At 39.4% G+C, this 12469-nt stretch overlaps 1 protein-coding gene across 2 annotated transcripts in view; it reads right to left on the reverse strand.

The window, feature by feature from the left end:
* Positions 1-12469, reverse strand: part of LOC121669890 (E3 SUMO-protein ligase RanBP2-like) — a 34303-nt gene extending 21834 nt beyond the window's left edge. Inside the window, exons 1-14 of one of the 2 annotated variants that reach the window (XM_042039473.1) lie at positions 12237-12469; positions 9680-9747; positions 9028-9139; positions 7966-8118; positions 6905-7135; positions 6323-6468; positions 4705-4897; positions 3921-4011; positions 2403-2612; positions 1694-1872; positions 1438-1613; positions 975-1098; positions 482-643; positions 24-161 (exon numbers count right to left, since the gene is read on the reverse strand). In XM_042039473.1, the coding sequence (XP_041895407.1) occupies positions 24-161; positions 482-643; positions 975-1098; positions 1438-1613; positions 1694-1872; positions 2403-2612; positions 3921-4011; positions 4705-4897; positions 6323-6468; positions 6905-7135; positions 7966-8118; positions 9028-9139; positions 9680-9747; positions 12237-12311 (2058 nt within the window). In that variant the 5' untranslated portion in view covers positions 12312-12469. The remainder of the gene's footprint in view (positions 1-23; positions 162-481; positions 644-974; positions 1099-1437; positions 1614-1693; positions 1873-2402; positions 2613-3920; positions 4012-4704; positions 4898-6322; positions 6469-6904; positions 7136-7965; positions 8119-9027; positions 9140-9679; positions 9748-12236) is intronic. The other variant, XM_042039482.1, reaches the window with a different exon arrangement.

Consider the following 12469-nt stretch of genomic DNA (forward strand, 5'->3'; position numbering starts at 1 on the left):
CATTTCTGGGTAAAGCAACTTACCACAGCAAGATTCCAGTATGAAACCACATTCTCAATAGCTTCAAATGCTAATAAAGCATCATCAATTTTGCCATCAACTGCATCCAACATAGCAAATGCTATCTGTGCCTCTTCTTCATACGCTGCAACCTGAAAGACCTACAAACAAAATGAAGGAAAACTTGTACTTAAAAATGGAATGACATAACCTTTTTTCCTATAATACAGGGAGAATTCTTTTTCAAGGAAGTTGGTACTGAGGGTACTCAATGCCTTCAAATCATAAACACCATTTTAAAGGTAAGACCAAAGTTGTAAGGAGAGATTTTCTCCCTTTATAAAACACTATTACCAAATATCATCTTTAAGAGTTTCATAGTAATAACAATATGGAATACTACAATGTAGACAAAAATCCCACAACTATGCACGATTCTGACATAGACCCTCTCTTCAGCCTTGGCTCAATCGATCTGTACCTGAATGTCTACACTATGGAAGTGTTTGAAGAGAGGATCAGTAGGTTCAGAAATACTCCTCTTCTTTTTGATAGTTTCCAGCATAGGCAGAACTTTCTTCCAGTAGTAGACACTTCGTCCAATATATTCCTTCTGGTCATAGAAGGAGTTAAGGTTAATTCCCTGGTGAAGGAAAGGGAATAGTTGCATATTATTTCAGCAAATTCAAGTCAAAATCCTATTCCTACATATCCTTCTCCTATTTTCTTTAAGAGTTCCAAAGTCTTCCTCTGACATTGAGTAGCTATGTAAAGTAACATATGTAGAAAATAACACTATAGTTTAAGACAAGAATACTTTATAGTGACTAGACCAACAAATTCGCCTGATAAAATAATCAGTTGTTCTTAATAACACACATTCATCCAATCTCCCATCCTGAGTCTGTTCACAATTTAGAAAATAAGAGGAAAACACTTTGGCTTCCACATATTTAAAAATAATCTCAGCTTACTGTTTTCTGCAAGCTTTTTGCCCAGTGTATGATTAAGGCAGGTTGAAGGCCGTGCTTCTCCAGTGTTCGCAGAGTACTTATGCCATGCTGTACAATAAGCCTCAGTTTTGCTGCTGTTCCTGGTCTGAATATCAGAAGAAACATTCCTTGATTAATATTTTCTGGCTTTCATCTGTTTACATACCATTTCTTTGATGAATACAACCTGCAACTTAAGTCCTAACTTGCTTCTACATTAGAAATGCATTGTTAGAAATGAAAATTCTGTTTTTAGAAATCTTTCAAACATATCAAGTCCCTACTACAATAAAGCTTCAAAACAAAGCTGCAAAAAACTAAAACAAAGCTGCAAAATATGTCCAAAAAATTAATTTTACAAGACTCTATTGGGACCAATCCAAGCTACTGCAGCAGATGCTCCCTTAAGGCTTGATCAAACACTTCCAAACTGAAAAAGCCTTACATTGATTTTCTCTGAAGAAGAGTACGAACAGCATCCCACCAGGATCTTTGCTTTTCAGTATAGAATTGCTTGCATATTGGCAATGGCAAGAATTGAGGTTGATGTGCACTATAGTGAGAATTAAACTTCTCTTGCAGTTGTAAGTTGCTAGTGAATACCACCCCAAGTAGGAATACCTGTTTGTAAAAAATAAAGTTATTAATTAACAAAAAACTTAATTTGTATGGTACATTAAAGAACTTAAAAGTTCACTTACTTCAAGGTCTAACAGGCAAATAGATTCAGGAGCATCTGTCTCAAGTCTTGATGTTTCTTGGGGCAAGTGAAAAAGCTGTTTTAACCACTTGCGCATGGGAGGCAAGACTGACATAGAGTTCCACTGCAAGCCAAGCCACACGAGGTGCTGGAGACTGCCGTTGTGCAATCGAACTGCACCTATGCAAGAAACAAGGTTGGATGCAAATGTCAGCTTCCTGCAAGTCCTCAACACTACTATCTGATCAAAGCTGGATTTCACATTTCTCTCTGCCAGAGCAGCCAAAGATACTTTACAGACCAATAAGCACCAAGATTCCAGTTTTACTTATGAAGGGTCACAAACTTCAGTCAGAATAGCCAAACATACCAAGTTCATCTAAGTGCTCAAAGCCATCAGCCGCTTAAGCTTCTGAGGGGATGACTCTCATCATTTCCATTTTCACTTTATTCAGTCCAATAGGTAACTGATTTTAGCAAAATTTTATTCTCCAAAAGTCCTTAAGGAATTATTGAAGTAGAACTTCTTTACATTGCAATGAAGTATAAGTCTTTCCTATGACATTTAGCCAACTTTGGACAGCTATTCCAGGTATTTGTCTTTTGCTGCAGTACAAATATTTGTGTACCAGTACCTCTTCCACAAGTATTTGCAGAAGACATTTAGGTACACAAAGCTGTGCTGAGCTTCAGAAAGTAACACCTCTTACCAATATCGTATTTATGAAGTTCCCCTTGCACTGGTACTTGTGTACTGACATTTCCAATATCATCTGTGCCGATAAAAGACCTCTCCCTAGAAGCTCCACTCTCAAACAGGCTACCAAACAATGCAAATGAACCGCTCTTGTTTGCAAATGATTCCACAATCTCTTTAAAGAAGTCTTGCTTGCCATGACTTAAGTTCAGCAGCATATGACCTAGAAAACAAAAATATCACTTCACATAAATAAAGAAGCGAACACAAGGAAAGTAGTACTTGCTATGCTGGACTGCTCTTTACTACCGAAGGCTGGATGGGAATCAGGATTTCCCCTTAAGAAACCCACAGACTGTTTAGGTATGTTCTGCCTGTAATTAGGTCAGTGTTTCAGCACATAGGCTTTCCAGGCTTTTAGTGACAACAATCCCAAGGCATTTGTAAATCCAGCTCTTTAGGAAAACAAAGCCCTCTTACCATGACTATTCTAAGGGCATTGCAAGTGGCCTTAAAATAAATAGCTGTAATATAAGCAGAGGTCTGTATTAATGAAATCCATTCTGAAGTAAATGAACCTGATGTCTAGGGGTTCATCTGTTTTCATCTAGGCCCTCTAGGAATTTTGTAGACTTAAACACTGTCTATACTTGGCAGCAAAAAGAACAAAGCTGATGAACAAGTGAAAGGATGAAAGATCAGGGAAACAAACTAATATTTTCTTTCCCTCTTTGGGCTAACAGTACTTGCAAAATAGCATCAGCAGGCAGAAGCTATTTCCAGTACATTTGGATGCTTTAGGTTTTAACTTTTATATTTTTCAAATCCTGTACTGCCTAGTGTGTAACTCTGAAGTTTCATGTAGCCTGTTAACTTCTGCTCTCTCATGCCAGGTAAACGTAACAAAGCCTCTCCAGGCCTGCTCTCCAAGGACACTCAGACTGTCCTAAGCCCAAAAAGTATAGACCAAAAGCCTCTAAAGTGAGGGGCAAGCTTGGGGAAATTACATAATTAACTAAAGCTTTAACTGGAGAATTAAGCCTGATATGCAAATAAACCAAACTTATAAAAGTGGGAAGAACTTGTGACCTGCTGTCCATCTTGGGGTCCATTTTGACAGTATCCTCTGGACTCCCCAGGGTGTACCTTTGAAGGCCCTTCAAATAAATACCTACCTTATTCCCTTATTCTTGTCTAGTCTCTGTTTTTAGGTGGCCACTTCAGGCATCAATTTAACAGATAAAACCTCAATTCTACCTTAGCGTGCTGGAAAGTCAAAAAGGAGGAAAAAAACCAACTACTATTGAAACAAAGAACACACTCTACCAGCATGCTTAAGACACGAAAAATAACTTTAGGTGTCAGAACCAAACCACTGTTCTATTTACATATGTAGTCAGAATCTATAAAGTTTTACTATATATTGGAGTGATAACATTACAAGACACACAAATGTGTTCTTTAACAAATCTTAGCCTTTACAGTAAATCTGCAGCACTAAAATGGAACTATGCAGCTATTTTTTTATTACCAGACTGGCTTTTTCGATCACAGGCCAACATTTCTAGCATATCTTGTCCAGTTTGATCCCCCTTTATGAGCTTTGACTTTGGTTTAGGAACCTGGTGAAGTAAGGAGAAAATTGTTACAGGTTTTTCACAGTAAGAGCAGAACATTTAAATCAATCTCAGAAATTAGGAAAGCTTCTTTTTAGCATTAGGAAGCTATAGGAAAACAGGCATTATTCATTCTGAAGGTACACACATTGGGTTGTAGTTCTGTGTGGGATGGGCGAAGAGAGCAGAGAACCCACCTAAAACCCAGAGATGTGCAACTATAGCTATTAAAAATAACATTAAGTGTACACAAGAGCGAGTAATACCTGCAATGCAAGCAATGGTATAAGAAAGATAGTCAAGGCAAAGAACTTTGATTTTTTTAAATTCCATTGTCTATCCAACAAGTATTATTAGAACTATTCAATTCCTCTCCCTCTTTCCTTACAGGAATAACACTCAACATGTGTATTTGTTGTATTATGAAAAAGGAAATATACTGCAGGAAATAAATACAATAATACTTAAGAATCAGGTTACTCTGGCAAGGGGAACAGTTGAAGGTATACTTTTACCCTATTCAAGTCATTTGAAACTTTTAAACAATTGTGAAAGGGTTTGGTGAGTGAGAACAGAGTTCTCCTTTAGATACATACACAAACACTAGTTCATCTCAGGAATACAGGAATTCAACACATGCACAGCAAGAACATTTCGAGAAAAGCATAAACTAAAGGCTTAGACCAAAAGATCATTTACCTGGAAACTCAGGAGATAACACAATGCTGCTAGTTCACACACAGCTCTCCACTGTGCCTCATTGTCTTGGGCCATTTTCAGCAGCAAAGCTCCAGCATGCATGTACAGCTGTCCTTTCATTTCCACAAAGGTACGAGACAACTCGTCAGCCACACTCACATATGGCTTCACTGACTGAAGTGCACGATCAAAACTAAAATGCAGAGAAGACTCATTCTAAAGAGAGTCCTGGTAAAAGCTATAGCAGGTGATTTTGGTTCATGCTATTAACTGTGTATTAAGTAACTATGAGTTAATGGTAAGTACTGTTTCTATTGCTCAAACTCAATTGATTGTTACTAGAAAGTACAATCACCTCAAACTCCCAAAGCTCTCAAGTTTATTGAAGTAAATATTACTGTAAGGTACTTACAGTCTTTTTCATCACATTTTTCCACAGCTACTTTCAAAACTATTGTCCTGAACCACGTTGATAAACTTGTTCACTACTGCAGATTTAGAGACATACAGGAGGTATTATTCACTCAGCCCTTTCTTTTCATTCATTTATCAGAAAGGTCCAAAATACTGTTCAACAGGCTATTCAAAAATAGAAGGTACTATAAAAATTCTAGTAGCTGTAGATCACTACACAATCCCCACTCAGGAGAGGCTTTCCAGGAAACAGCTGAAACTATTTTTCAGTTACTGGAAAAGTCTCTAATGGCTGTTAATGTTGCCATGATCTGGAAGTATTTCAGAGGTAAACATCTTGAAAAGCTCTAATAAATCAGAAGCAGAAAACTCAAGATGGTCAGTGTTAGAGGAAAAAAAAATAAAATAAAACACACTTGGTATTAAATATTCCTCATCCATTCTGTATTGCTTCAAATACTCATGCAACATTAACAGACTCAAGAATATTTTTACAAAACAATACAGCAATATAACCACCACTGTACTACTGAGGAACAAAGACAAGTTAGTAAAACCAGTAACAAAGGGAAGATAATGGCAAGAAAGAAACCCAGACCTTAATCAAATTATTGACTACAAACAATACTACTCTAGGTGCACCACAGATGGTAAGCCTTTTTGTCAGCTGTAACACCACCAGTTTTCTCTGAAGGAGACTTCTTACTGCTGGTGGTTTCCTCCCTCCCAAATATACTACATACACAGAGTTCCTAATTACTCCAGTGTGTTGTGTTATTTAATAATAGAATGACTAGGACAAAACTGATTCACAAGAGGCAGTTTTGGCTTTTCAGTTGGACTTTTGTTGCTTTGTTTGGATTGGAGTTTTTCAGGTGGGTGTCTGCTTCCAATTGTCTCGGAAATCTGGATTAGTCAATTGCTGAAGAACAGAACAATGTTTTCCAACTGAAAGGAAAGAAGGTACAAAGACACAGCATATAAATGAGTCTTCTGCACGGCTGCGTGCTGACCATTCAAACATTTGTCAAAAGACAGCTTGGGGTTTACACCCAGTAAGAACTGCTCTTGGTGGACAGTACAGGAAATCTCCTCTATCACCCAAAAACAAGATAAGCAGTGAAACAGAAGCTTGGCTGATGTTACGTGGCCCTAAACAATTCTTAGAGGGTTTTTTCTTACTACAGAAAAGTTTAAACAGTACCTTTCAAGTGCCTCTCTGCATTCCTGAACATCTCTAGAAGAAAGTGTCAGTTTGACAAAGCTGGAATAGGCCAGCAGATGATCTTTCTTGATAGTTCTCCAGTTATTTTTATCAGACTCCAAGTCTTGTAAAGATTCCAGATATTCCTAAAGAAGAAAGTTCATCACAGGATAAGGAACAGTCATCCTTCCATGAAGGCAAGGGCAGTACTTCTCCAAAACACACTAGTAGCATTTATTGCATAATCCAGTTTCACAGGTGAGACCTTAACATATTCTTCAGCAGCAAAGTTCCAGGGAACTATTTGCTTGAGCAATTTTATCCCTAATGGAACTGCTGTGTCTAACTCAGCTTTTGAAGTTAGAAACTCAATAGCTCTATAAAGCTTAATTTTAGGGAGAAAATTCGAATTAAAAAAAAAAAATACACAAGAAGTATTTTGTAATTCCACTGGTTTCAGCAGACTTGCATTTGAAGGAGTTAAATCCCTTGAGAATAGCTGTCAGAGTAACGACACTAAGAGAAATAGACCATGTAAAAAGATACGGAAGACTATCACAGGATCAAAATATGATTAAACACCTCAAAGGTCTCTACAACACAGGAACACCATTCCAAGCTTGACTGCAAAGGTATTCTCTTCTCTGCCTCCTGACAGTGGAGCACAGCATCTTTTAATCTGTTATTTGAACGGTAGAGCGCAACTAGTCTGATGTTTATGTAGACATCATCTGGTCTTTGATAAAGTTCTGCTTGAATCAAGTCAAAAAGCTGATTCCACCCATCTTCACCTCTACAATCCAGTAACTGCTCCTGTTGAAACATGAAGGCAAGATGTTAATATTTCATTTCCCACATCAGTCTTTTGAGCAACTACAGTACCAAACAATAGTCTTTCCTCCACTACATAGACTACATCACTCAGGCTACAATACTCTTAAAAGCTTTCAGGTATTACGTAAAGTTTAGGAAAAAAAGCTCAAATATTTAAAAATGCAGGTAACTATCACAGAAGAAAATCCTCAGAAGAATTTGCCTCTTACCAAGAGTAAGAAATGCTTCTCAAACCATTTGGGTCAAAGACAGCCTACCATGCCACAGACTATACCTTGCTTAAGAAAGCCCAGGCACCTTGAGACTTCAATGTGGCTGCTGCCCAGCTACACAAAATTAATATATCCGTGCAAAAGTGACATTGCATGGCTGAAAGTATGTACATGGTATTTGAGAATTACAGCATTTCTCACATTCTGTAGAAATGATCATAATGCAGATTTGAAAACAAAAGAGCAGTGTAAAGCAAGAAAGTCTGAGTTCACAGATTGGCTACCTTCCTGCCAGTGACACAACAGAAAGAACAAGTGACACCTATCTCATTGTTAACTTCTTCACAATTTCTCAGCATTTTGGAAGAGGATTAAACTTGAAATATTAGAAAAGGTATGAAAGCATGCAGCTGCAGCTTCCTTTAATGCTGGACAAAAATGTCAGACTAGAAAGAGTGTAACATCTAATAGTTTTAATACTAAAGATTCTAAAATAATTTAGTCAAAAGAGTTTTGCTTGAGGTGACATGCAAAAGGCACTCCAGACAGATGCTGAAAGTTGTTCAAACCATTGAACAGAGGTAAATTTGAACTTACCTTCAACCTGTAAATAGCAGGGCTCCCAGGAAAGAGCTTAGCAGCTCTGTCAACCCAATATTTTGCTCTTCCATCAGTAATGTCATTATTGCATAGTAACTCTGCAATCTTCAATACAAGATCTTTCTGTGTTGGGTTCAACTCCACAGAACGCTATTTTTCCCCATGCAGACACAGGAGTTTGGAAAAAAAAAAAAAAAAAGGCAACTTTAACTTACGATCCATGTAGAAAAAGTAAGAGTTACACCCCCACAAACATACCCAGCTATTCAAGTTAGTTGAATCTCTAAACACAGATTATGTGAGAAAAGCCTTTCTACATGCCACCACTAGTTTACAGCACCCAAACAGAAGTGCTGAAATTGAGAACAGCCTAAGAGAAATAATGCAAAAATCATCTCCTCTGCATCTACCACTACGTACTGCTATAAATGGATAGCAGGATTATAAGGACCTCTAGTCTAGACAGGTGCAAAAGCTTTTAAAAAAAATTAAGACACACAGTTTAGTAAGCGTGATAGCACTCTATAGAGTTGTATTGGCACAACTTCTGGGCACATCTTTCTCTCCAAAACCAGAACAAAGGCAATCTGACTGGAAATTTGACATTTATATGGTTGCCTAATCGAAATTAGATTTGTCCCTCCCTTCTGCACCTGCCCTCTTCAAAACCAACCAAACAAAAAGCCACAGTAGGCCTACAGTCTTCTAGTAGCAACTAAACTCCAGTTGTCATCACAGTTTGCATTATGGGATTCTACAACAGTAGTCCAAGAGGCAATGCGTGACTTGGGGAGAATTTAACAGCAAGCAGCACAAAGATCAAGTCCAGAAGAAAAAACAAAGAAGCAACTTCAAAATATACTACAGAAGCAAGCAGTATCAAGTGAAGAATCCTCTCTGCAGTGCTTCTTCATGTGCTTTCCATCATCAAATGTATATGACAGTTTTCCCAGAAGCATGTTTTCTTCTATGGGTTTGAGAATGTTCAGCACAGAAAGGTTTTAGAAGTCCATTTAGAAAGGAATAAAGCAGAACATTAGGGGTCAATGTAGTACTTACCTTGTAACACCCAAAAGCTTTTTCTATGTTATCCTCAGCTTCATAAATTTGTCCAAGAAATCTGTGTGCTTTGGGATCTCTCTCTTGTACATTGAGGTATGTAGATATATATCTATGAAGGGGAAAAAAAAAAGTCAGTTACTTGACCAGTATTTTCCACTAACACTCCCCCTCCCACTCAAGCTATAATGGCAACCTAATTTGCCATACAGGACGCACAGACATATTTTGTTCTAGATGCTTTGGCCAGACCACACAGAAGTATACACGTTTTGTTCCAGAGACTCTGTCAGGACCTTTAAGTAAGCAGCAACATGGTTTATACCTGTACAAATGCCACTTACTCACCAGACAGTATTTCTGTTTACTAATAAAACAAAAGCAGGAGTTTTCAAAAATGGTAAGAACTACTTAATACAACGAGCAAAAGAACCAGCCAATTCAGCCAGATAAGTTTTTTCAGTACCACGTAACTAATCTTCTTCTAAGTTATTGTTTTACAGAGATTTAAACAGCACTCAATATCCACATTGACCGCTAGCTTAAAGCGGCATGATACTGATCTTGGTTTCTCTGGTCTACTTCATACAAACATAGTTTTTCTTTTATACCTTAGAGAACAAAAAAACAAATGTCCATCAGTGCATGTTACCTTTTAGCAAGTTCATATTCTTTTATTTCAAAATACAGCTTAGCAAAGAGGAATCCTTTCATCGATTTCTGAAGGAGAAAAACCATGACAAACACACTTTAGACATTTGGTACTTCAAAAGTAATTCCCTAACGAGTGACCTTTCTTTTCAGCAATGCCTAATACTCAGGTGACTGAATCTGACAATTCATTATCAGCTCAAATCCACTCCTCATATATAGGGGTTTGTTTCTGAAAGATGTATGTTGAAGAATGAGAAGAATAAAAGTTTTTGGTATGAAAAGGCTACTAGGAAAATCGAGATTACAAGAGAAGAAAGCAACAAGCCTTTATACATATGGTATTTCATATACCACTCATTAAAGAGAGCAGAAGAATAGGGTCACCTACATTTATTTTATTCCTTTGCAATATAGCAAGGAAAAAAGTTATTCTACAAATCAAGAGAGATCTATCATTTAGCCCTACTGTAGTGTACTGTCATTAGACACTGCTGTTTAAGTATACTTGAGGAAAAAGCAACTTTTGCCTAAGTCGTTCTCAATTTGCAAAAGAAATGCATTTATGCAGTTGTTTATTTCTGACTAAAATAACTTTAACATACACACTCTATGAGCAAGAGGCAAAACACCTCCAAAGGTATTTTTTGAGAGGTAGAACAAGGAAGTAACAAAGAAGCCAAGCTGGCATAAGCATGATCAGGAGGAAAAGTGAAAGGAGTGAGTTAAAGAACTGACAAAGTTACAATCAAAAAGGTAGAAGCAAACCAGACAAATTTAAAGCTTGAGCTCTCAATATCAGTTCAAAACCAGATTTTGCTTTTGAACCAAGAAATACTGGAGCTAGTTACATCTATGATTCCAAAGAAGTATGTACATTTTGAATTCACTTGAATTACAAGTCTCCCTCCCTCTCTCACCACTGTTATTCATGAAAAAATTTAAAAAGCAGTTAAAAATAAAAGCAGGCCTTCTACGATGCCTTGAGTTTCCAGACTGTAGTTTTGAAGCCTGTTATAAAAGGGAAACACTGAAACATGCCAGAGTGGTGGAGCTGCATTTGGCATCTCCTTTTAAACACGGGTGAAAAGAAACCTCAAAATAAATGTTCTGCAACTTTATAAGCACCCCCCTCCTTAAATCATCACAACAGGAAAATCAGTAACATTTTCCACCACTGACTGTGCTTATACAATTTTTGTAAGCATTACTTCATTAAAAAAACCCCTAGCAAGTAAATATGAACCAGTTGGTCTTAAGCACAACAGTACAGGATTTGAGTTCAAAACAATTAAACAGCACCTATGATTCTGAGAGTCATACCCTTGACACTGTCTGCTCTAAACAGCACCCAAATCAATTAAGCCACAGAACAACTTTGCTGCTGTCAGGAAAGAGATACAAATAATGATGATGTACACAAGGCCTGCATAAAGGCCCTACTGCATAATGGTAAACATGGATGTATTCATGCTACACAACACAGTGCTGAATATTCTAACTCAAAAAAAAATCAATTCAAGAGCAGTAGAACAGGATCTTTCAGGATTAAATAGCTCTCATGAATTGCATCAGACTGCTCACTGTGATCCTTTTCCAGATATAATGAAAAATGGTAACAAGTCATGCAGAGTTCCTTATCCTTCTGTCCAGTTACCAAAATACAATAGAAAGATTATTTTCTCCCATTTCTTCCTTTCTTAATACTGCGATAAAAACAAGAATATTATTGACATAGCACATAAAACAAAACTGAAAGTGTTTCACATGTTCCTTGTTTGGATTCTTCTTCTGAAGAAACGAAACTCGAGAATCTTTTCCTGAGAAATAAAACTAGGGAAAAACAGGAACTAAACTCTCACAAAACCGAAGAAGTCTGTACTCAGAGAACTGGTGGACTCCTTAAGACTACACTAGGGCTCACCAGCTGTAAAATACAGGTGCACAGCTCTGGCAAACCACTGCTCCCGCTTAAGGAAAGTGCCTCAGTACGTGAAAGCCCTCGGCCGTTCCTCATAGCTTCCCATGCCTCACTCGATTTAGAGAGACCCTGAGCAAACACGCGCTCAGAAACTCCCAAATACACTATAATTCACAGAATATTAGAACAGTCAGGAATGGAAGAGACCTCTGGAGATCATCTAGTCCAATACCCTCCCAAGGCTCGGTCACCTAGGGCAGGTGATAACAGGCGCGTCCCGGTGGGGTTTGAGTGTCTCCAGAAACATATCCCTCCAGAGAAGGATTCTTTTTTCTTTTACCACCACGGATGAGGAGGGACCAGCCCCAGCAGCGATGCGCCGCGCTCCGCGCCGTAAGTCCGCAGAGAGCGGCCACCCCCCAGTCCGGCAGCGCAGGGGCAGCGAGCGCAGCCGCCCCCAGCCCGGCGGCAGCGAGGCCTCCCGGCGGCGCGGGGGGCGGCAGCCCCTCAGGACGCGCGGCAGGGCCGCCACCGCCCCACGAGGGGCGGGCGGAGAAGAGGCCCCACACCGGCCGCACGGAGCGGCCGCAGCGCCCCCCGGGCCCGGCGAGGGCGGGGAACGCGAGGCCGCGCTTACCTCTCTGGGGGATGGAGCCGCGGCCTGCAAGGAAGCGACGTAGCGCTCCACCTCGGGCTTCGTTCGCCTCATCATGGCGCCGCCGCGGCGGCGGGGGCCGCGCCCGGCCTCTGTCCCGGCGGAACGCGCCTTCCCTGCCGGCCCGGCGGGCTTGGCCCGGCGCCTGCGGAGGGGAAGGAGGAGGGATAAGAGGAAGGAAGCGCAGGAGCGACGCAGCCGCCGCACGTTACGCA

The sequence above is a fragment of the Corvus kubaryi genome, unplaced genomic scaffold, assembly GCF_017639235.1.
Source record: "Corvus kubaryi isolate FWS band 111438036 unplaced genomic scaffold, C.kubaryi_AGA036_p1.0 133, whole genome shotgun sequence".
In the NCBI taxonomy this organism is placed as follows: Eukaryota; Metazoa; Chordata; class Aves; order Passeriformes; family Corvidae; genus Corvus; species Corvus kubaryi.